This window comes from Bos javanicus, chromosome 10 (assembly GCF_032452875.1).
Source record: "Bos javanicus breed banteng chromosome 10, ARS-OSU_banteng_1.0, whole genome shotgun sequence".
Taxonomy (NCBI): domain Eukaryota; kingdom Metazoa; phylum Chordata; class Mammalia; order Artiodactyla; family Bovidae; genus Bos; species Bos javanicus.
Window position 1 is genome coordinate 99,538,187 of NC_083877.1, and position 26,021 is coordinate 99,564,207.

The 26,021-nt window shown below is 46.5% G+C and overlaps 1 protein-coding gene across 1 annotated transcript in view; it reads right to left on the reverse strand.

Moving 5' to 3' along the window:
- The window catches only part of KCNK10 (potassium two pore domain channel subfamily K member 10), a 156,365-nt gene that overhangs the window by 43,847 nt on the left and 86,497 nt on the right, over positions 1 to 26,021 (reverse strand). Inside the window, exon 3 of the mRNA XM_061429636.1 lies at positions 11,290 to 11,407. Coding sequence (XP_061285620.1) covers positions 11,290 to 11,407 — 118 coding nt within the window. The remainder of the gene's footprint in view (positions 1 to 11,289; positions 11,408 to 26,021) is intronic.

The following is a 26,021-nucleotide window of genomic DNA, read 5'->3' on the forward strand; positions in this document are numbered from 1 at the left end:
CTAAATTATATAGCTTCTATTTTTTAAATGACTGTTCAGGCAAGCCTTCTAATCTTGCTTTTTTTTTGACTCACCATGATTTTTATTTAATTGTGGGGGAAAAAAAAGGCTCTCAGAACTTTTTTCGGGTGTTTTCAGGAACTTGGACAAAATCATTCTGTCAGCATTTCCCTCTAGAATAATCTGATTTACATTAACACAGCCCTGTTAAAAAGGAATAAAGGCGCCTATACAGCTCCAATTCCTGCAGGATTATGGTGACACCTGGAAATACTCTGGTAATTCATGGAAACATTTATGGCTCTGGCCATAAATTTACTGCCTCCCAATTGCCTGATTACTGTCAAGGAAGCCGACTATCTTTTAGTTTGAATATCTCAGAAAGAAGCACATTGCAGGCACAGGGAGACACACTGAGGCCTTGAATCTGCAGAGCTGGCATCTTATAAACTTTAACAAGTGCTGCACGCCTTCCACCAGCTTTTAGAGAGGATCTGCTCCACCACTTGGGTCAGGACTGTGCTCAGGGGACATTCCCATCATCTAAAGAGCCTGAGAGCAAAGCAGGAAGAGGAGGCTCCAATCCAATACCACCACCTTCACCTGGTTATCCTCAGACTCACTTAACATCACCATGCCTGGCTCTGGAGGGGTTCAAGGAAAATGTGGGGGAAACCAGTCGGCCCTATGCTTCTAATGCAAGGTGTAAGCAGTAGCCTGGATCTTATTACAGTGGGCTCCTTATTCTGGGTTTCGAAGGCTAGGACACTAAAATTAGAGCAAAGTTCTCAGGCACTCAAGAAGTAATATTCAAATGAGCCTTGAATAGAGGATACTTTGGCCACCTGATGCGAAGAACTGACTCATTGGAAAAGACCCTGATGCTGGAAAAGATTGAAGGCAGGAGGAGAAGGGATGAGATGGTTGGATGGCATCACCAACTCAGTGGACATGAATTTGAGTAAACTCCGGGAGTTAGTGGTGGACAGGGAGGTCTGGCGTGCTGCAGTCCATGGAGTCGCAAAGAGTCGGACACGACTGAGTGAACTGACTGAGGGGCTTTCCTGATAGCTCAGTTGGTAAAGAATCTGCCTGCAATGCAGGAGACCCCAGTCTGATTCCTGGGTCGGGAAGACCTCCTGGAGAAGGGATAGGCTACCCACTTCAGTATTCTTTGGCTTCCCTGGTGGCTCAGCTGGTAAATAATCCGCCTGCAATGAGGGAGACCTGGGTTCGATTCCCGGGTTGGGAAGATCTCCTTGAGAAGGGAACAGCTACCCACTCTAGTATTCTGGCCTGGAGAATTCCATGGACTTACATAGTCCATGGAGTCGCAAAGAGTCAGACACGACTGAGCGACTTTCACTTTCAAGCCTCGAATAAGCCTGTTTAAGGCCATCACTTCACTTTGGATGTAAAGTAATTGCCATTTTTGAGTTATGTTATATCTTGTGCGTGTCTGTCTGTCTGTCTGTCTGTGTCCCCTGCCTCTGATGAACTATATGGAGAGGCTGTTCTCCAGTTTGACACTCAACCCTGTTACTCTTAAGAAAATTGCATAAGGTACTTTTTGGAATTTTGCTCTGAGGCAACAGGAAGGACACATTCCTGGATTTTTGCCTCTGTTTGTACTGGGCCCTCGAGACTTCCCGGCCCGTTCTTCCTGAAGGCTTGATAGAACTTTGAAGTAAGGTGTCACAAGGCCTGAGAACTCAGGGAGTTAAACTTCTATTCTGATCCTTCCACTTGCTAACTCTCAGATCTTGGGCAATCTACCTTTCTGGTTCACTTTCCTTGTCTGAATGAGGGGGCTATTAATAGCACCTACCTTACAGCTTCAAGAGCTACATGTGAAGCCTGAGGACCCTTTGGAGATTAAATCCACAGTGAAACAGGAGGCCCAGAGTAAGCATTCAGTAAGGATCCGCAATTATCACCTTGCCTGGGTTTTCTGCAGGAAGGAATCACTTTGTGTCTCCAGCAAAACTAAGTCCCAGGAGAAAAGAGATAGCTGCTTCTATTTTCTCCCCAGAAACCACCGTTCTCCCACAGCACCGAGGCAACTAACACAACGCCTGTGCCCCAGGCTGGACCGTCTGGATGGCACGGGGTTCCCATGACGGGACTTGGGGTGTAGGTCCTTGGGGCAGCGAAGGCTGGGGGGTGAGAAGCTGCGGGCCAGGCAGACGGAGCCCAGAGCATTACAAGTGGACTTCCTAAAGCGGAAGCCTCCAAGGACCCTTCACCAGCTGGGTTCCGGTGACATTTGGCAGGAGGAGACCAGCCTGGCGAGAACACTCTGTTGTGAATGAGAAAGTCCACGGCAGCGCTCGGCGCCAGTCACCCCCAGGCTAGAAAAGAGCCCAAGCCCTTTCTGAAGACAAAGCTGGTGTTTACACAGGACGCGGGCCTGAGCAGCACACACGGAACCCTCCCGTTTGCTATTTACGTGCCGAAGTCAAATCTTGGCCGAACCGTGTGCTGTTCAGCTCTGGGGTTTGGGTTAGAGCAAATGTTCTCAAGCCAGGCTGTGCGTTTGTGGGTATGTGGCAGTCATGCAGTGTTCCCCACTTAAAAGGGCCTCGCTCCTGGTTTAATGCTCTGCTGTTGTCATTTGGAGGTTCTTAATCATTTTTTTGTTTTTTTTAACAAGGAACTGCATTTTCACTTGACACTGGGCTTTGTGCCTTATGCAGCTGGTCCTGGTGGATAAAGTGGGGCTCTGTGGCTTACTAACCTTGAGATATTGGACAAGCCATCTAACGTCTCTGGGTCTCAGTCCTCTCGTTAGTAAAATGAGGCAAATGAGAGTTAATGTGAAACTAAGTGAGATGATGTACGTGGAGCACAGTTCCTGGCACCTACTGCTGCTGTTCAGTCACCAGGCTGCGTCCGATTCCTTGCGACCCCATGGACCGCAGCACGCCAGGCCTCCCTGTCCATCACCAACTCCCGGACTTTAACCAAACTCATGTCCATTGAGTCGGTAATGCCATCCAACCATCTCAGCCTCTGTCGTCCTCTTCTCCTCCTGCCCTCAATCTTTCCCAGCATCAAGGTCTTTTCAAATGAGTCAGTTCTTCACATCAAGTGGCCAAAGTATTGGAGTTTCAGCTTCAGCATCAGTCCTTCCAATGAATATTCAGGGCTGATCTCCTTTAGAATGGACTGATTGGATCTCCTTGCAGTCCAAGGGACTCTCAAGAGTCTTCTCCAACACCACAGTTCAAAAGTATCAGTTCTTCAGCACTCAGCTTTCTTTATAGTCCAGCTCTCACATCCATACATGACCACTGGAAAAACCATAGCCTTGACTAGACGGACCTTTGTTGGCAAAGTAATGTCTCTGCTTTTTAATATGCTCTCTGGGTTGGTCATAACTTTTCTTCCAAGGAACAAGCGTCTTTTAATTTCATGGCTGCCGTCACACTGGCAGCTGGATTCTTATCCACTGTACCACTAGGGAAGTCCGATAACTCTTAACTGAGTTCCAGGAGAGGGACACGGTTACTGGTTACCATCTGGGACCTGAGGAGGGGCTCTCTAGGATGCGGGTAGAGTCAAGTGACCTAATCCAAAAATGCCTCAAATGGGGAATTTCCTGGTGGTCCAGTGGTTAGGACTGTGTGCTTTCCCTGCAAGGGGCATGGATTCCATATACAGTCAAGGAAATAAGATTCCAAATGCCGAGTGGCAAGGACAAAAAAAAAGCTTCAAAGAGGAAATCTAACTGGATTCTAGAGCTGTTGGTGAGAACTCAAATCATTGTCTGCCCTTCCACAAATGATGTTTTGTGGGAAGAATCTGCAGATAGCTTCCTCCAGCTGAGGAAAAGTATACTTCCTGGAGACCCACTCGCACAGTCAACAAATGAGAATTAGTTACTGAGAAAGCGGACAGGGTGCAGGGTGGCCTCAAATAGGACAGCAGTCTAGTCTTCTCCTGGCATGACTCCTGGTTTGGAGAAATGCTTGAACGTGTTCCCTTGTGCCGCACATTTGTAGATCTTCCTGTTTAGCTGAGCACAAGAAAATCTTGTCCAAAAAAAAAAAAGTGCTTTGATATCTTCAGATAAAAGGGACCTCTGTTACTGAGTAGTATCACTGCTTTTCAGGAAAAGACTATTATTCCTAAGATCTCTGTATATGCATTCTCCATAATGAGCACATTTTTGTGTCTGAATAGCACATAACCTCATGTGGCTCAGGAGAGTCTCTGGAGAGCAATTTGGCAAGCCTTTCAAAGGTTCAGGCCCTTTGACACAGCATCCCCTGGGGGATCTTGCCAAGAAAACAAGCAGAGATGAAGATCGCCCTTCGAGAACAAGGATTTTCATTGTGATATCACACTGTCACAGAAGTGAAAACCACTGAAGCCTGCAACATCATGTGATTACAGAATTGGTAGCAGATCCAAAAGACCCATCAAAGATGATGCTTTTCCAAAGAGCCTTAGTAATATGGAGCAGTGTTTACAGAATTACGCAGCACATTATGTGAACTCAAGCAAGCACGCTAATATGTGCGTATTTCACAAGTAATAAAAGCGCTCCTCAGCTCCAACTGCCCTACTGCCTGAGTTCTAAATGATGGAAAATGTCTCAGAAAGAAGAAGAAAAATTAGCAGGCTCTTAGTGTTTTATAAGCCTTGCTACCACTTGTAATGAATGAATTTGCCACTAAATAATTATGAGAAATCATCATCTCCTCACCTTACTATTCTTTCTAACACTGTACTCCTGTTTTCTTTAGAAATTTCTAATGGTGTGACTTTCTAAAACTTTCCACCCGCAGTCAAAATTTAGCCAGCTAAATGGTGTTCAACTCACAACACATTATTTTTCAATTAAGACAGAGTGAAAGGGGAAAAAAAAGGCATTTTTTCCATCCACTAGAAAAGAACGCAATCGCTGTGCGACCACGGAGCCGTGCCCCTGACCTGGGGTTCGGGCTGCCCCTGACCTGGGGTTCGGGCTGCTCTTGTTTTGTTCGTTTTTGTCCCCTGCCTGTTGTGCAGCAGTTTCCTGTTCGGGATCCATCTTCCCTCAGACTTTGGGAAAGGTCCCTATCCTTTGCCCAGGTGTGACACAGCATCCGTCCTCCCACTGTAGAGGCAACAGCATCCCAGGTTGCCAGGACACCAGCACGTGGAAACCTAGGGGCTTATCCACTAGGAAGCTCCATCTAAGCCTTGAAACCAAAAGCAAGGAGCCCACAGGAGGAGGCGGCGGCAGCCGCAGTGGCCAGCAGGGTCCAGCCTGGGCTCTGAGGGCAGAGGACACTTAGCAGCCCTCTGTGATCTCTGAGCCGTGAGTGTGCATTTGTTAGGGTTTTTCATTAGGTGAGAGAGAACCCAAAGCACGATGGAGCCCAGTGCAGGGTGTTTAACACGTGTTAACTCTCTATGGGCGGCTTCACCCCAGCTCAAAGGCGACAAGCGGGACCTCACTTACGGCTCCCCTCCTGTTACTCGGCTTCTTCACTATCAGCTGAACTCTAGGCAGAAAAACCCCTCGAGGGAAGGAAATGGACAGCAGGGTCCTCCTGGCTTACCTTTTTCCCGATTTACCTCCAGTAAGAAAAAGAAGTCTTTTCCTCCAAAACTCACGCAAAAGCCCCTGCAGGAATCCACTCGCTTACTGGCCTAATCCAGGAATCCTGTCTGTCTCTGAACTCAGGACTGTGACCGTGCACATGCACATTACTGAATTTCTTTCTTTTTTATGCTTCTAATTTAATTTTAATTTTTAAATTTAAGTATAGTTACTTATGAGTCTCCCCTGGTGGCTCAGACAGTAAAAATGTCTGCCTACAATGTGGGAGACCTGGGTTCCATTCCTGGGTTGGGGAGATCCCCTGGAGAAGCAAATGGCACCCCACTCCAGTACTCTTGCCTGGAGAATCCCATGGACGGAGGAGCCTGGTGGGCTGCAGTCCATGGGGTCACCAAGAGTCGGACATGACTGAGCAACTTCACTTTGCTTTGCTTGGGCTATAGTCACTTATAAGGTGCTAATTTCTGCTGTACAGCCAAGTGATTCAGTTATACACACATATATACACACATTTTTAAATATTCTTTTCCATTATGGTTTACCAGAGGATATTAAATAGAGCTCCCTGTGCTACACAGGACCTTGTTGCTCACCCATTCTGTATATAATAGCTTGAATCTACCAACCCCAAACTCCCCCCCATCCCCTCCCTCTTGGCAACCACAAGCCTTTCTCTGCCTGAGTCTGTTTCTGTTTTGTAGGTTCATTTCCGCCATATATTTGATTCCACGTGTAAGTGACATCATACGGTGTTTGTCTTTCTCCTTCTGACTTACTTCACCGTAAATCCCCCAGCGACACACGACCCCTTTCCCCATCTAATATCCAGACCGCTGTGCACAGTTGAACCTGACATTGGTCTTCTCTGGTCTGCTGCAGCGATGCCCTCAGGGGCTGCTGAACTGGATGGCACTTTTTGCCCTTACATCAAATGGTGACATGTCATCCTGCATCCTTTGTTGGATACTATGGGATTGAGGACAAGCATGATCTGATCCGGTCTGGAGTGTCTGAAAGGCTTCTAGGCCCCAGACTTCCTGGCATAATTTATGCCTCTACTACTTGGGACAGTTGATCTTAATACACTTGCAGATTTGTAAGTGCAAACCTAGTGTGCCAGAAATTATGTTACGAGACTTTCTAAAAGGAATGACAATTCTCGCTCACTCCAAGTTTCCTTATTGCACATAACTTTCTTGAATGCAACAAGGTAAAAATCATACAGGTTCTGAAGATGAGGCCTATAACCATAGACAAAAACCCGTGCCTCTACAACAACCCAGAGCTTCTGAAACTTGCACCAATAGGAAGACAATCACCAAAGATGCATTACCCCCAAAAAGGCATACCCTCCAACACCCACCCAATGTGTGGCTATGAAAAGTAGGGGGAAGGAAAAACCTCACAGAAGGCCTCAGAGAGTTATGGGATTTGAGAGATTTGAACTAAGAGAGAGATTTCCTCCCACAGAATATAAACAAATGTTAATGCAAGAATCCTCCCACTGAGTGCAGAAGAATCTCCCTCTGTTTGGCCATCGCTGCTATGAACTGGTGATAGCTGTGTGTCTCCCATTCTTCTGAATGAGAATTTTTATTGCAGTGTGACTTCACTACTAAACAAGGGCCAATAACTCTCAAACTCTTTTTCAGCAGAGCTGGGAAAGGGATGCAACCTACAGATTCCACCATATAGGTCAGGGTTACCCAAAGAAGCTGAGATTGCAGAGGCAACATGGGAAAAAATATAGAGAAGTACAGAGAATGATTAAAGGGCCCATTGATGGCAAATCTCAGAAAGTGTCAGTAAAAATCCAATTATGAAAGTGAGGGTCTCACCTTGCACTTCAAAAGATACATCCCTGTTTGCACCAAGTGTGAAATACAGTGTGAACAGGAAGAGCCGAAGAAGCCTTCCTGAGCTTGACCTGGTCCAGAAAAACAGAAGAGGCAGAGCTATGCAGAGAGGAACACACACAGGCCGGGTCTGCAGGAGGCGCTCCGCCTCACTGGCAGCAGCAAAGACGGGCGTCTTGGCACGTGCGGCCAGAAAGGTTACTGACTTCTCCCTGCTCCCCTCTTCAACCCCCGGGAAAGTTCAGCAGAGAGCTAGTCCAGGGATATCCAGTGTGTTTGGCATCAAAAGAAATGCTCGGCGTGAAGATAAAGCTTCCATTAAAAAAAAAAAAAAAAAAGTGAAAGAGCAGCAAAACTTACCAGTGAATGAAAGACACTCGGCAGAAAGATGCTGCCCCAACCAGACAAAACCGTAAACAAGCATGAAGTAATCGCCTCTCAGAATCATCAGAGAGAAACCACAAAGATGCAGGAAATCAGGGAGAAGATGATGAGGTAACAAGTGTAGATGAGATGCGAGCTAAGCTAATGGAATCCAGGGAAAAAATAGCAAAGAAAAAAGTCCCCTAATGATCACAGTAATGAAAATAAAATTGGAAGACGCTCATGGAGGAGGTAAGACTGTGAAAACACACACGCACACAAAGAAGAGAGGACGGAATCAAGCGAGTGACACGACCCAGCTCCCAGAGTAACGGAAATAAAAGTGAACAAAGGGGGCCTAATTAAACTTAAAAACTTTTGCACGATGAAGGACACTATAAGCAAGGTGAAAAGGCAGCCTTCAGAACGGGAGAAAAGAGTCGCAAATGAAACAACTGACAAAAATTAGTCATCAAAATATACATGCAGCTCATGCAGCTCAATTCCAAGAAAAATAAACGACCCAATCAAAAAGTGGGCCAAAGAACTTAATGGACATTTCTCCAAAGAAGACATACAGATGGCTATCAAACACATGAAAAGATGCTCAACATCACTCATTGTCAGAGGAATACTAATCAAAACCGCTATGAGGTACCATCTCACCCCAGTCAGAATGGCTGCGATCCAAGAGTCTACAAACAATAAATGCTGGAGAGGGTGTGCAGAACAAGAAACCCTCTTACACTGTTGGTGGGAATGCAAACTGGTACAGCCACTATGGAGAACAGTGTGGAGATTCCTTAAAAAACTGGAACTAGAACTGCCATACAACCCAGCAATCCCACTGCTGGGCATACACACTGAGGAAACCAGAATTGAAAGAGACATGTGTACCCCAATGTTCATCGCAGCACTGTTTACAATAGCCAGGACATGGAAGCAACCTAGATGTCCATCAACAGACGAATGGATAAGAAAGCTATGGTACATATACACAATGGAGTATTACTCAGCCATTAAAAAGAATGCATTTGAGTCAATTCTAATGAGGTGGATGAAACTGGAGCCTATTATACAGAGTGAAGTAAGTCAGAAAAACGATATACTATATTGTATAATATACAGTACAGTAATTAACACATATATATGGAATTTAGAAAGACAATAACCCTATATGCAGGACAGCGAAGGAGACACAGATGTATAGAACAGTCTATTGGACTCTGTGGGAGAAGGCGAGGGTGGGATGATTGGAGAGAATAGCATTGAAACTTGTATATTATCATATGTGAAATAGATGACCAGTGCAAGTTCAATGCATGAAGCTGGCCACTCAAAGCAGGTGCACTGGGATGACCCTGAGGGGCTCGTCCTGAGGGGGTGCGGACGGAGGTGGGAGGGGGGTTCAGGATGGGGGACACATGTGCACCCATGGCTGATTCATGTCGATAAACGGCAAAAACCATCACAATATTGTAATTAGCCTCCAATTAAAATAAATAATTTAAAATTTTAAAAAAATTGAAAGCCAATTTTAAGGGTTAAAAAGGAGTTCAGGGAAGATACTAGTATAGAGGACATGGAAAGAAGTAATGATAGATGTGCAATTGGAGTCCCTAAAGAACAGAGCCCAGACCACACAGCGCAGAAAATGTTTCAAAATGACAATCGAGACAGCTTTCCTGAAATAAAAGGGACAAAACCTCATAGCTTTATCAGACGAATGATAAAGAAATAATCTTTTGAGTAGCTGAGCAGAAAGATCAAGTCAGTTATACTGATAAAAGGAGGGAAATTGCCTGCCATTAGGTTTCTCCACCACTGCATAAGCAGAGGGGGAAACAGAGTAACCAACAAGATCCTTGAAAAACAATGTGAGTCACTGATTTCATTTCTAGCCAAACTGCCCTTCAAGTGTAAGGCTGCTGCTGCTAAATCGCTTCAGTCGTGTCCGACTCTGTGCGACCCCATAGATGGCAGCCCACCATGCTCCTCCATCCCTGGGATTCTCCAGGCAAGAACACTGGAGTGGGGTGCCATTTCCTTCTCCAATGCATGAAAGTGAAAAGTGAAAGTGAAGTTGCTCAGTTGTGTCCGACTCTTAGAGACCCCATGGACTGCCGCCTACCAGGCTCCTCCATCCATGGGATTTTCCAGGCAAGTGTAAGGCTACCATCCGACAATACAAACACCCAGGGAATGTTGCTCCCAGGAGCCATTCTTAAGGTTCAGCCAAGCAAGTGAAGATTGACAAAAGCAATGGCAAAACCACGGTGTAAACCGTGGCTAGAGATGAACACGGACAATATTCAACCGCAGAACTATGACTAACACAATGGGAGTACCCAGGCAGCAGAACAGAATGTGAAATATACACCCTGATGTCACAGAATGATACAGTGAGTAATAATTGATAGCGGAAGAGGAAAAGGAGTTGAGATGCTGAGTCAGTTCCCTCACTGCATTATATATGACCGCTGAGAGCCAAGAGTCATTATTTAAAGTGGGCAAGTCGTCTGACAGAAGCTTAAGCATATTTAATGATGTAAAAGTAAACACTGATAAGATGGCCTCAACTGAAACTGTGTGGTGGAGAAAGAGATGTCACCACCCATAACAGAGGGCTAATAAATACTGCTTAAAGATTTGAACCCTAAGGTTATTATATGCGATTATAATTATGAAGTTAACCCCTATGACAAACCAATTAACACCTAGGACAAAAATACAAGACTCCCCGAGGATCAGATAAAAGACACACAGAAATACAATGAGAACAAAAATTGGTGCAGGAAGTAAGTAATCAGAGCTCACCTTATGATCAGCTGTGAAGAGCATTTACCCAGCAAAGTAATGCAAACATTCACTTTTGATCTAATTAAACCACAGGGAAGGAAGGAGGACGGAAAGAGAGCCCTTCTACGGTGGGCAGGGATGAGGAAAGGGAACTAATTCCTCATCTTCCTCAATGGGAAGTCAAGAAATCATCACTAAAATAAAATTTGGGAAGTGCAGTGCAAATGTGATATTTAAAGACATGGAGATGAATATCAAAATAATCAAGCAAAAGGGATGAAAGCAATGTATCCAGGGGAGGTTAAAAAAAGAGAGACGGGCAGAGACTGCTGTTTTTCTTAACAAACTTTGTAGAACAGTTTGGTACCTTCATGAATAACTTTAATAAGCACACTTTTAAAAAAGGAATTTCAACTCAGCTGAGCAATCTGAGTTCAACTGACCAATTCAGAGATTGATTTTTTTCACTTTAACCTTCCCATGAGGTCCATTTAAACTAAAGGTCCCCTAGACTTTCATTTTGAAAACTGAAACAGTTCATTCTACTTTGGCTTTTACTGAAAGCCACCACACAAGTACTGTGATAACTTGACAGTGTTTTGGAAGCCTCCTCCGAACCCCCGGCAGTCGTGTATTCTATGCGGACGAACTGTTGATTTTAGTGCCATTATTCAGGAGGGCCTGCCGGGGAAAAGATACTTGCAAACACATGGATACCTATGGTGGTGATGACAGTTCCAGCAAAGAAAAAGGCACTTCCCAGGTCCCAGTGACTGCTGTTGTTGGAAGAGTTTCCTATTGGGCTTACTCCTGCGTTGTCCGCGTCAAGAGCGTGCTGCAAGGAAAGTGAGAAAGCATGAGACTCAGTTAAGAAGTTTATCAAGATTCCCTTGCTCAAGAACCTGCAGTGATCTCTAGACGAAAGGTTATGTGGACAAAAGTACAGTCACAAAGTGAAATACTGCAGTTAGAGAGGAAAGCGCAGCCCGGAACCCCACCACCTGTGCCGGACCGCACAGCACCAAACCCGCGCTGAACACCTGACTCCACTGCAGCTTCAACCTGCTCCAGAAATGTGATCTTTTTCATACTTGTTCTCTTTCGGTGAAGTGTCGTTGAGTCACAATACTATGTTAGTTTCAGGTGTACAGCAAGGTGATTCAGTCTCTTTTTTTTATTGTATTCCATTATAGGTCCTTACAAGAATACAGCTCCATGTGCTAAATCCCTCTGCTCATCTATTTTATGCAAAGTAGTCTGCATCCGTTAACCCCATACTCCTCATGTGGCCCTTCGGTAACCACAGCTTTGCTTTCTGTGTCTGTGACTCTATTTCCACCTTATATATAGACTCCTTTGTATTATCTTTAGATGCCACATATAAATGATATCCGGCTTTCCAGGTGGTGCTACTGGTAAAGAGCCCGCCTGCCAATGCAGGACACAGGAGACGCAAATTCAATTCCTGGTCGGGAAGACCTCCTGAAGAAAGAAAGAGCAACCCACTTCAGTCTTCTTGCCTGGAGAATCCCACGGACAGAGGAGCCTGCCAGGCTACAGTCCATAGGGTCACAAAGAGTCGGACACGACTGAAGCTACTTAGCACACACACATAAATGACATGTGCTATTTATCTTTCTCTGTCTGAGTTATTTCACTAAATATGACATTTTTTTCATAATAGTTCTCTGTCCTATAAAAACTGTCCATTTTGTACAGACCCTGGGAGCATGCCTCCAGATGCTAGATGAGATCTGCCCAATTCATAAATCATTGAGTAAAGCCAATTAGATCTTCAAATCTACTTAGTATAATTTTTTATAACACTATACACTCACTTATTAAAAGTAAAAAATTAGTTTTAAATGGGAGGGGAACCTGATATATACTATATTGTCATTTATGTAAAATGTGCAGGTGTAGGATTCCCAGGAGGCTCAGTGGTAAAGAACCCATCTGCCAATGCAGGAGACTCGAGAGACACGGGTTCAGTCCCTAGTCGGGAAGATCCCCCGGAGAAGGGCGTGGCAACCCACTCCAGCATTCTTGCCTGGAGCATCCCACAGACAGAGGAGCCCGGTGGGCTGCAAAGGACACGAGTGAAGCGACTGAGCACGCACGCAGGGTTTACCCAGTCCTGGCACAGGTTACGCAGAACGCACAGGTCTTGAGTATCCACGGAAAGCGGTCTGTGAGGACTGGCCCCCAAAGCGGTCGTTCTTGGAAGACAGGATTTCAGTTCCTTTCCTCTCTTGCCTGTTTTGTTGGACTGGTTTCCCCTGAGTTGGTTTCGGGAGTTGGGAGCTAGGACCTCAGAACCTCGGGCAAGTCATGTTCACCCCTCTCAGCCTAGATTTCCTCATCTGCAAACTGGAGGTGATAATTCCTCCCCCAACAGAGTTACTGTGAGGATGAAGTTAGATGATTGATGTAACCGGGTGCCCAGCACTGGAGCAAGGCTTAACAAAGAGCTGCCAGCTGTGTGACTGTCATTTCACTGTCCCCCCAACACACACACACACGCACACACACATACCTCCTTTTTAAAATAAATGACAGTGACTCCTCACTGGCTACTGGATTTGGAATTTCATACACCTTAAAATTCCCAATGACTTGGCCACACTGACGCTCCAACCCCAGCTCACATGACTGGAAAAGCCTCCAGCCCTGGGCAGGACACTCTAGGAGACATCCCCTCGTACACCTGAACCTCTGCTTTGCTCTCCCACAAAGGTGCCCCTCCTTCAGGGTCTAATCTGGGCCCCAATTCTTCCAGGAGGTTGTTTGTTCAGGTTCCGCCCCCATGGACGGCCTAGGCCCAGGACTTATACCTCTTCATCACATACAAGTCATGGGTCTTTGATCACACATCCACTGCTGAAGATCCTTCCAGAGTCTCATCGTGCACAGAACAAGGTGGACAATCCCTCCGCAGCTCTTCCCGAGTAGGCCCTGCCAACCTCTTTCAAGCCAGGGGAGAGGGTAGGAGGAGATTTCAAGCAGGTGAGCCGTGGTGGAGAAGGGACAGCTGGGGGCTTCACAGGGAGGTGACAGAAACATGAGCTACTTCTAGAAAGGAAGAGAGACTCCACTCTCTGCCGAAAACTGTAATAACCCCACGTGGATACTGCCAGACACAATTAACATTGAGATGTGATTATATTCATCCTAAATAATGGACATTAAGCTTTGTTAACGGAGAAGGCAGTGGCACCCCACTCCAGTCCTCTTGCCTGGAAAGTCCCATGGATGGAGGAGCCTGGTAGGCTGCAGTCCATGGGGTCGCTAAGAGTTGGACACGACTGAGGGACTTCACTTTTCTTTTCTTCACTGAGCTTTTCACTTTCATGCGTTGGAGAAGGAAATGGCAACCCACTCCAGTGTTCTTGCCTGGAGAATCCCAGGGATGGAGGAGCCTGGTGGGCTGCCGTCTATGGGGTTGCATAGCGTCGGACACGACTGAAGTGACTTAGCAGCAGCAAGCTTTGTTAAAACGAGCAGACAGTGGTTGCCACAAATTAGATGACAACTGAAAAAGTCAACCATTGTTAGTTACGTTTTGCCTTCAATGATCTGAGATATTTCCAACTCTTTAGACCAGGGATCAAACCCGTTTCCAGAAAAAGCCAGACAGTAAATATTTTAGGTTTTGCGGGCCACGTGTGGTTTTCGCTGTGTAGTTTTCCTTTCTTTTTATAGCCCTTTAAATATGCAAAACCATTCTTAGCTCACAGTTGTTCATAAACAGACTACTGACTGCATTTGGCAAATTGTTCGATCCCTGGGTTGGGAAGATCCCCACTCCAGTATTCTGGCCTGGAGAATCCCATGGACTATTCCATGGGATCACAAAGAGTCGGACACGACTGAGTGACTTTCACTTCACACTTCACTAGACAATTGACAAAAGGAAAAAACCTCTTTTGTTCAAGTCTTTACTCTTTCCTGCCTCTAAGAACATGAAATATTACACTAGCCACTGTTTCTAACATAAACCTGGCAGCCCAGAACTTAAAATCCAGCTGCATGGAACGTGTCTTTGCCAGTGGTTTAAATCAGCCTGATCTACAAAGGTCACTTCTTCACTGGTGGCTCTGCAATCCTCTGCTTCAGACAGAAGACAGAGGGTGAGTTCTTTCTGCTGGTAAAATACCCATTTTCACTCTCCTGTGAGTGCCATCAGACCAACCACAGGCCTTCAGCTTTGTTTATCTCTTCATCATCGATTCGGCTCTGACAGGCCCACCTCAGGGACAGCTCTAGAGCCCAGTCACTTGAGTGGCCTCAGATCACAGCATCAATACCTAATATTTACAACTTCTATGAAGCAGTGAAAAGAGTTTGGGTTCAATCCATCCTCCCTGTGCTAAGGACAGCACACTGACATCCAAAGCAGACCCAGTGCCGCATATAGACAGATGTGCAGCAAAGACAAGCAGGGGTAATTACTGGCTTCATCAAAAAAAATCCAACATAAGATTCCTTTTCAAGTTTCTTTTCTCTGAATTATGCAATTGATAAATATTTAATGTTTACATATGTAACCCTCAAGGAAAGTATCTATCACTTGAAAGGAAAGGAAATTAACACTGGTTGAGTGTCTGCATTGAGGCAGGTGCTCTAGAAGCGTTCCTCCCTTTAATCCCTTCCACAACCTGTGTGTTATTCTATTCTATTCTTTCTACACTTGTGAGCACGTCATATTACCTCTCTCTTTCAAGATACGGAAACAGGCTCAGGAATGTCAAGTACCCCGTCTGCGGTCACACAGCCAGGAAGAGGAGGGTTCAGAATTCAAGCTCACACGGATCCAAAGCCCTGGTTTTGCCCTTTCTTCTGCATATGGTACCCCGAACACAGTCACACTCACCAACCCTGTCCTCACCTCCAGACACAGAGGAGGGAGAAGGCTTGTCACTGTCCAAGAATTTAGACAGGAGAGACCTCCCAAGTGGTCATTTCTTCTTTTTTGGCTACACTGCGTGGCTTGTGGGATCTTGGTTTACCGACCAAGGATAGAACCCACGACTCCCTGCGAGGAGTCCTAACCACTGGACCACCAACGAAGGCCCAAGCAGTCATTTCTAACTAGACTGCTTCCTTGAACATGTCGATAGAGCATCAGGCTTTACTGGACTGCTGCAGCGGATGACAGCTCCACGGCTCAGCACTAAAAATTTAAAGAATACATAAAAACTGGGAAAAGTGGATTTTAGAGCCTGAGGGAGGGAAGAGAGAAAAGAGAGGGAAAGCACTGGGGGAATAAAAAAGGAAAAGAGGAGAGCAAAACAGACAAGTGTCAGCTGAGCTCAGTTACTGCAACGCCCAAGACTTCTAACAAGCAGGTCCAGGCTTTCCTGGCAGCTCAGTGGTAGAGCATCCGCCTGGCAACACAGGAGACACGGTTCAATCCCTGATCTGAAAGGGCCCCACATGCCAGCAAGAAGCTAAGCCTGTGCGCCACAGATACTGAGCCACAGGCTGCGACTGCTAAAGCCCCATTCGCCAAGAGCTTCTGTGCAATAAGAGAAGCCACCGCGGTGAGAAGCCCACGAACTGTAACAGAGTAGCCCTTGCTCTGCTAGAGAAAGCCCTCGCGGCAAAAAGGACCCGGCACAGCCAGAAACAGGCAAATAATTGTTTAAATAAAGCAGGTCCATCTGGTACCCAAGTTTAACTTGCTTCAGATCTTGGATGTAAATCCCCCTCTTGTGCCCCCAAGTCTTCAATAAAGTGGGCTCTACAAGCAGATGCTTTGGGGAAGTGAGTTTAAATATAAGGGCACAGGGGGCTGGAATATGATTTACAAGCAGAAACAAGCAGGAGAAAAGAAGGCCTCTCCCAAGTCACCAAGCTCTTGGTAAGACTAGAGGATCCCCCAGCCCAGGAATGAGGTGTGATACTGTCTAGATCTTTTAGATCAGAAAGACTCCAGCAAACAACCAGGATTAAAAGGAATCCACAATCTGTAGGTTATATACCTACAGGGAAAACCAGTATAAATGGGCTGCTATCACTTGAATCAACGGCATCATTTTAGACTCCATATTACTGATTGAATTCATAATTCTAACTTTATTAAATTTCTAAAGTATTTTCTAATAATCTTAGTTGTTTGAACTCAAGTAAAGGCTATTAAAATGAAAAGCAGTTGCTTTTAAGTTTTTTTCCCTCTCCATGCAGGCTGCAAAAGCGAAGATAAGCCAGCTCATTAGAAATGGCCAAGCACGTTGCTAACGAAATGACGAAACTGAGCCACAGTCTGGCTTCAAAGACCAGTTATAGGTTCAAGGTTCAACTCCCATCAGCATCATCTAAAGCCACAATCTCAGGCTCAAGGAGCGTCATGTGTGCACAAGTTCACCCACAACCAAGTTCAGAAAGGTCTTCTGAAAATCACAAGGAGATAATTATACTAGATGGGATGTGAGAGTTTCAAGGAAAGCATACTACAAATTAGAAGGCATCACTTTAAAATTTAATTCTACCCCTTTTTGAATTTCCTTTATAGCCTGTAAGTTAGAATTTCCAATACCCACCCAGCAAGGGATTCATAAATGAATGCTTCAGTCAATAGGAAATGAGTGAACAAACTATAGTAATAAATGTAGGCACATGGTATTCCCAGCAGTGCGAAGGGAAAGCAACTTATTTCTTTGTAATACAAACATAAGAGAGCAACCCAGCACCAAGAAATATAAGGATTGTTCTATGTTTAAAAAGCAGGTGAATGAAAGGTGATGACAGCGGTTAGTGTGCTGACGTCAAAGAGGCCAAAACGGTGCAGCTGGTAAGGGATCCGTCTGCCAATCCGGAGATGCAAGAGACGCGGGTTCAGTCCCTGGGTCGGGAAGATCCCCTGGAGTAGGAAGTGGCAACCCACTCCAGTGTTCTTGCCTGGAGAATCCCGTGGACAGAGGAGCCTGGTGGGCAACAGTCCATGGGGTCACAAAGAGTCAGACCCGACTGAATGTGAACACGTACGGATCTAAAATAATCTGTTTCTAACTTATTTACAAAACAGAAACATACTCACAGATTTGGGAATCAAACTTAAGGTTACCAAAGGGGAAACCTGGGGAGAGGTGATAAATTAGGAGCTTGGGATTAACATATACACACTACTATATATATAAAATAATCAACAAGGACCTAGTGGACAGCACAGGATGCTACTCAATATTCTGTAATAACCTATATGGGGAAAGAATCTGAAAAAGAATGGAGATTCTTGATTCACAGCAAAGTGAATCAGATATATGTATAGCATTGCGTGCAGACATGAGTGCTCAGTCATGCCCAACTCATGACTTCCCTGGTGGGTCAGATGGTAAAGCGTCTGCCAACGGTGTGGGAGACCCGGGTTCAATCCCTGGGTCCGAAAGATCCTCTGGAGAAGGAAATGGCAACCACTCCAGTACTCTTGCCTGGAAAATCCCATGGACGGAGGAGTGTAGCAGGCTACGGTCCATGGGGTCTCAAAGAGTCAGACACGACTGAGCCACTTCACTTCACTTCAAGCCCAACAGGCTCCTTTGTCCATGGGATTTTTCAGGCAAGAATACTGGAGTGGGTTGCCTTTCCTTCTCCAGGGGATCTTCCCGACAGGGCTCGAACCCACCTCTCCTGGATCTCCTGCATCAACAGGCAGATTCTTTACCACTGAGCTACCTGGAGAGTCCATACACACACACACACTCACACACACACACACACACCTCCATATCTCCATTCTTCTTCAGATTCTTTTCCCATAGAAGTTATTACAGAATATTCATATGTATAGTAGTGTATATATACACTACATAGTGTATATTACATAATAGTGTGTAATGGATTACACACATAATACAGTGCATTACACACATATATATAGTGTGTAACGGAGACGTTAGCTAATGCCATGGTCATCATTTTGCAATAAATTCGTGTATCAAATAAATACATGGTAAACCTTCAACTTCCACCCGGTTAAAATGTCAATTTAATCTCAGTGAAACTGGAAAACAAGTGAGTAAAGGACTCTCCTCATTTCCTGCCCTCTCCACCCCCAACCTCTCCTGCATCAGGACCCCCAGAAAGGGGGAACAGGGAGACTGCAGCCTCTCACAGACGAGGCAGGTCTGAGGCTGACGAGAAGGAAGGGGCGTGAGGAGCCCCCGGAGGTGCGCCACCAGGCTCCCCGTGCCGGCGTCCCTCGGGGCAAGGCCGGGCTGCCTAAATCAGAGTTTCAGGCAGTTCGCGATACCATCTTGAGCTTTAGTGCTGCTCCGGGATGAACCACGGCCCTCGGGGGACCACTAACTGTCTGTGGCTTTTCTCCTGTGATCTGTGCACCCCGTGAGATCATCTGTTTCTCTGTTTCCTCACGCGGCACCGGGAGGAAGACAGACAGAGGTGGAGCAGTCATCACTCGGCTTGTCTGAGACCGAGGAAGGCGGCCGACCGGAGGCATCCGCACCAACGCCAACGACCGCGGGGACGGTTTGATCTAGTGTCCACACTCGCAGGGGCAGAGCGGCTCGGGTCGTGAGTCAGCCGGACTGCAGGACACGTGGTCTTCTTCCTGATGCTTACAGGGCGGGGACAAAGGGAAGGACCTCGTCCGAGGGCACAGGGTGGCTCCAGGCCTTCCGCGTTCTTCATGTCAGGAGGGCACAGTCAGCAGAGGGATTTAGGAAGGAGATGTTCAGCCAGGGGTCGAGGCAAGGTGGGGGGAAGGGGAAGTGGTTTCATAAATGTCCTCAGAGCAGGCGCGCTTTCAGCCATTAGTGGAGAGAAGGAAAGCCACAGGCCCTGGGAGACCGAGAAAGGCGGTGGGTACCCGCAGTCATCACAGCTGAGAAGTGCCCCTAATGACTCCAAGCCCCACAGCAGGGTACAGGTCACCTCGCACATCTGCGGTGGAGGGGCCCCAGGTGAGAAAGGGAAGTACGAAATTAATCTGTTTGCCGCGGTGGCTTTTTATTTCTCCTGCTTCAGAAGCATTTCACATATCAATATTTCAGCAGCAGAAGTGAATGGAAAGGCTGCTTCACATCCCAGGGCAGAACCACACCATACACGTCCTTCAGACAACAGCGGGGAGCCACCTCCCAGCGAGGCGCCTCTTGATTCCAAGAAGTCCTCAGCGCAGAAAAAGAGTATAAGCACTTCATATATTCCTCTTGCCACGGGGAAAGTTTACGGGGAAAGTGCACGCTCTAGCCCGTGCAAGGTATTCGGCTTCCCCGAGCCTCGGTTTTCTGGTCTTTAAAATGAAGGAGGGGCTTCCCTGGTGGGCCAGTGGCTAGGACTCTGTGCTCCCAGTGCCGGGGGGCCTGGGTTCAATTCCTGGTCAGGGAGCTAGCCCACAACCAAGACTTTGCATGTTGCAACAAAAGAGCCCGCATGCTGCGACTAAGACCCAGCGAGGCCACATACATCTATTAAAGGTTTTTAAATAAGGGACCCTGCCTCCAGGGCTGCTGTCAGAACTCTTTGATGGATATATGACTTCAGACAGCCTGCCCTGTCATCCCGTACCCAATGATATTAATAATAACAGGAATCTAAGTACTTGCCAGTGCATAGATTAATTCAGTGAACCCTCATAGTGACTTGTGACATAGGCATCCCCCAGGGACACAAGAGACAGAGGAACGAGGACCTTGCCCATGATCACACATCTCCTGCCTGGCCAAGCCAGCAAGCGGATGCTCAGCCTTGGCACCCGGAGGATTATCACCCTAAATGCCAGGAAGGCAGCTTCCCTCCATCCTCTGTGGGCCTCTTTCTCCCTATCGCAGATCCTCTTAGCCCAGTTCCCTGCCTCTAGAGAGCAGGCTGCCCCCGCCCTCCAGGAGGAGACACCCCAAAGGTCTACAAGAGGTCATGGGAGAGGGAGACTGAGGGACACGGTCCCCACCTCCCACCCGGGCAGACGGCCAGTGCAGCAGACGGACCTGTGCTGGCCGAGCAGACCAGCCATCCTAATAGACTCACCGCCTCAGAGTCTCCCATCAACAAACCTTCCCCAAGACCTGCATGTGCTGCACGCTCCGTCACTCAGTCGTGTCCGACTCTGTGCAACCCCACGGACTGAAGCCCACCAGGTTCCTCTGTCCATGGGATTCTCCAGGCAAGAATGCTGGAGTGGGTAGCCATGCCTCCTCCTGGGGATCTTCCCACCCAGGAACCAGGCATAAAAAGGCAGCGCGAGCACCTTCAGTGCCATGGGGGATACGAGGGTGCTGTTTACTTTCCTGCTGCCCTGAGTATCCAGCTGTGTGCAAATATTAGCCTTTCCTCGAGTCCCCAGGGGATCCAGGCAGCAGGCTTTCATCAGAGCTTTACTTACAGCCTGGTGATAAATGTACAGAGAGGGCTACCTGCAGACTGGACAGCAGGAGCAGAGAATCTATTTGAAGAGCAAGAGAGAGAGACCCAACGTGAGCTGAACAGCCCATCCAGAGCTACGGTCTGAGCACGCAAGCTTTCCTCGCTACCAGTACTGGTCATTTCTCTTGGGGGGGGAAGTTCTGTAACTCGGTTCCTTAGCACCTGGGAATATATTAATGACTCACCTAGTCAAACAGTCATGTGGGACCAAGATACATTGGGAGGAGCCCTTCTACCTTTCAAATTGTGCCTTACCACACAGAATTAGTTTTCTCTCTCTGACTACATGCAAGGATGAAATAAGAGAAATCTGAAAGCATCCAGTACTCTAAGGAGGCAGAGATACATGTGTCTGCTCTGAAAAGATCAATACACTTTCAGACGAACTAACTGTCACTCTTTCATCTCAGTTTGGACTCAAACTCTCCAGACTGAGAAACAAATTTGCCAAGTGATGTTGAAAAATCACTCTGGTCCTAAGGAGAATGTCTGAAGCATGCCCCACTCTCTCTGCATTTGAGATTATTCCTATCAAAGATGAGTCTACCCAATTTCTGGGGGAAAATATATATATATTTTTTTCCACTGGGCTAAAAAAGCAGCTCCCGGAATTCTGATTCAATGCTGTGTGAGCAAAATCCAAGAGGATTACTCCTTCCATCCCCACTGCACTGGAGAGAGCTTGAGATTTAACAGATGATTAATCACGTCACGAAAAAGGGATGTTTCTGCTATCTTGCACTCATTGTAGCTTTGTGAATGAATGTAGCGCTTCCTGCCATGTCAATGAACAAGGATGTCACAGTCATCCTCGAATCCAGCCCTCCACAGGTGACTTTCTGAACCCAGGGAGAACCATGGTTGCTATCAGGTAGCCATCGAGCTGCCACAAGCTGCCACCACTCCCTAAGATGAGTGAGGAACTAAAGATGTGAACAATCAGATCCCAGGATGCTGGCCCCAGAGAGCTGAGATGCACATGAAAGGAATGATTTCAGGACCCCCAGACTCTTGTATCTTCCTATACATAGAAAAGCGCTAAATTCCTCAACTTGAGATATCTTGTTTTTGTTCAGTCACTCAGTCATGCCCAACTCTTTGTGACCCTGTGGACTGCAGCACACCAGGCCTCCTTGTCCATCACCAACTCCTGGAGTTTACTCAAACTCAAGTCCATTGAGTCCGTGATGCCATCCAACCATCTCATCCTCTGTCGTCCCCTTCTCCTCCCGCCTTCAATCTCGCCCAGCATCAGAGTCTTTCCCAGTGAATCAGCTCTTCACATCAGGTGGCCAAAGTATTGGAGCTTTAGCATCAAACCTTCCAATGAACATTCAGGGTTCATTTCCTTTAGGATGGACTGGTTGGATCTCCTTAAAGTCCAAGGGACTCTCAAGAGTCTTCTCCAACACCACAGTTCAAAAGCATCGATTCTTCAGCGCTCAGTCTTCTCTGTGAGATACCTGGTTTTCCTAAATTAGCAATAATCTTTCAGTGTTCAGACTACCTGCCCTTTGCTGCAAACTTCTATGTAACCTGACTCCTCTCCCACCTCTTTGGAACAGTTCTCTCGGAGTTACTTGAGACGCCGTCTCCTGGGCTTGAAGTCCTTAAAATTCCCACCAAATAAAACATAACTCTCAACTTCCAGGCTGTGACTACTTTTTAAGTTGACAGTTTTCTGCCTGGACTCTTTCTTACTCTTGAGTGCTCCATATTAATCCCCAATTAATATTTCATTTCCTGTGCCCCTTAGAAAATGAATCAGCGCTTACTGGCACCTGTCTCGGATGAGTGGCTTGATGTGTGGGCAGACCGGGAACAGAAACAGCCCCAGAGCCTCTGAAGAAAGCTCAAGAACGTTCATGAAAACATTCATAGGAGCCAGGATCTACAATATGCGTCCTTAGCTTATTCAACCCGAACAAAAACCCTGTAATAACAAATCCTATTATCATTCCCATTGTTTATAAGTGAAGCGATGGAAATAAAGAAACGTGCCCACTTTGTAGTAGTTAGCAGGCAACAGAGCTGGGCCTGGTTGCAAGTCCGCCTTTGACTCTGGCCTTCTCCTGTCTCCCACAGACAACTCTCTGCCCACCTCTCAAAGCTCTTTGCTAAAGCTTATCTGAGACATCACCTTCTTCCACCTGAAAAAGGGCAGCATGGAGAAGTACAGAGAATTTGTACCTCTGATCCTCCTTTTTCACAAGACAAAAGGCTAAACCCTGCCTTCCTCAGTAAGGCTAGAGCTCATCAACCAGCTTTGCATCTCTTCTGCTCATTTCTACCAAGAAGGGAGGGAAAAGGCATGTTCTCCTTGAAGATGGATAAGCAACCCTCAACTTCAGACTTAAATGATACATTGTGTACTGTGGTTCTTAAATAGAATCTGTTGACTCAGCCCAACATCCTTATGTGTAAATGCAAGGCCATGCCCCTTGAGAGCATGACCAACAGATAATCATTCCTTTCCGTGGTCTTCTCACAGGAGAATGAGGTCCTTCTGGGGCTTCCGCAGGCTGAGTTGGAGACTCCTGCTCTGTGAATAGGGGCCTGAGCACTTCCTTACCTTCCAGCACCAATTACACTGGACTCTTAACGACCGGCCTCAAGCCACCGCAGTTTCCCCAACAGGGGCAGACCATCCTGGTGAAGAGGCAGGGGGTTTGGAGTCAGACTGCCTGTGTCCAGAGCCCAGTTCTACCTGCCTCTTAAGCTTGGGCAAATTATCTAACTTGTCTGCTCCTCAGTTGCTTACCCCTACCTCAAACGATGACTGTAAAGACTAAATGACAAGAAAACTTTAGAGCAGTATGTGGCCACAGTAATACCGTATAAGCGAGCTAGTGAGACAATGAAGTCTGGGCTAGAAGCTTCTGAAGGACAGGGAGCAGGCATCTTGCATCATCTTTATTTTATTTTTCTAATCGTCAGAGTCTAACACAGGACCTACAAATTCATGTCCTCTGAGTCAGTGATGCCATCTAACCATGTGATCCTCTGCCACCCTCTTCTCCTTTGGCCTTCAAGTCTTTCCCAGCATCAGGGTCTTTTCCAATGAGTCAGCTCTTCCCATCAGGTGGCCAAAGTATTGGAGTTTCAGCTTCAGCATCAGTCCTTCCAGTGAATATTCAGGACTGATTTCCTTTAGGATGGACTGGCTGGATCTCCTTGCAGTCCAAGGGACTCTCAAGAGTCTTCTCCAACACCACAGTTCAAAAGCATCAATTCTTCAGCGCTCATTGTCCTTAGGGTCCAACTCTCACATCCATTTCACACACTACTGGGAAAACCATAGCTTTGACTGTGTGGATCTTTGCTGCAAAGATCTATGCCAACAAAGTAATGTCTCTGCTTTCTAATATGTTATCTAGGTTTGTCAGAGCTTTCCTTCCAAGAAGCAAGTGTCTTTGAACGTCATGGCTGCAGTCACTGCCTAAAGTGGTTCTGAGCCCCAGAAAATAAAACCTGTCCCTGCCTCTGCTTTTCCCCTGTCTATCTGCCATGAAGTGACGGGACTGGAGGCCATGATTTGGGTTTTTTGAATGTTGAGTTTTAAGCCCGCTTTTCCACCCTCCTCTTTCTCCCTCATCAGGAAGCTCTTTCGTTCCTCCTCGCTTTCTGCCGTTAGAGCGGAGTCACTGTGTGTATCACTTACACACTTACACTTATACACTTACACTTACGATGATGCATACAGCGCATCACTTATGCACCACTTCTCTGTTTAGCTGAGGTTGTTGATATTTCTCCCGGCAATCTTGATTCCAGCTCATGGTTCATCCAGCCCAGCATTTCGCATGATGTACTCTGCATAGAAGTTAAACAAGCAGGGTGACAATATACAGTCTTGTCGTGCTCCTTGCCCAAATTTGAACCTGTCAGTCATTCTGTGTAAGGTTCTAACCATTCCTCTTGACCTGCATACAGGTTTCTTGGGAGACGAGTAAAGTGGTCTGGTATTCCCATCTCTTTCAGAATTTCCCACAGTTTGTTCTGATCCACACAGTCAAAGGCTTTAGCCTAGTCAGTGAAGCAGAAGTAGATGTTGAGTGTGAAGTCAGGTGGGCCTTAGGAAGCATCACTACAAACAAAGCTAGTAGAGGTGATGGAATTCCAGCTGAGCTCTTTCAAATCCTAAAAGATGATGCGGTTAAAGTGCCACACTCAATATGCCAGCATATTTGGAAAACTCATCAGTGGCCACAGGACTAGAAAAGGTCAGTTTTCATTCCAATCCCAAAGGAGAACAATGCCAAAAAATGTTCAAACTACCGTAAAATTGCACTTATTTCACATGCTAGCAAAGTAATGCTCAAAATCCTTCAAGCCAAGCTTCAGCTGTACGTGAACCAAGAACTTCCAGATGTACAAGCTAGTTTAGAAAAGGCAGAGGAACTTAACTATATGCCACTAAAATTGTTTTAAATTACAAATTTTTTTAATCTTGTTAAGTGAGATTTTTGCTTCACTTTAAACAAGGAACAAACACATGCACATCTGTAGATAAATGTGGATACTACAGCAATCGTTTCTGGGTTTTGTTTTATTTTTATGAGAGTGTTTTTAGAACACTGACTTCACATTTGCAAATTCCTAGCGTCATGCCAATTGCCATTAGCTCTTTAATTTCTGGCTTAAAAGCTTTAGGTCTTCTTCACTAAACCGTGACGGAACCAACAACCCCAGGGATATAAACAATAATAGTAATAAAGTGGGAGCCTGCAGAGACAGGCCGGAGGCTGCAGGCCCTTCTTCCACACGGTGAACAATCTTCCGCACGGCCGCCTGGCTGGAGAAGGCGCAGTGCCTTCTGACTTCAGGGCAATGGCCGAGAGTGGCTTCAGCTCACCCGAGCTGCATCTTTGGGCACAAAGAACCGATCCTGCACTCACCAGAGGTCACCTGCTGCCTTGCCTGTGGTCCAGACTTCCTGCACAAAAGGCTGCTTGGGTAATGACCCGGAGGGGTGGGATGGTGTGGGAAGGAGGCTCAACAGGGAGGAGATGCACGGATGCACACAGCTGATTCACGCTGCTGGACAGCAGAAACGAACACAACAC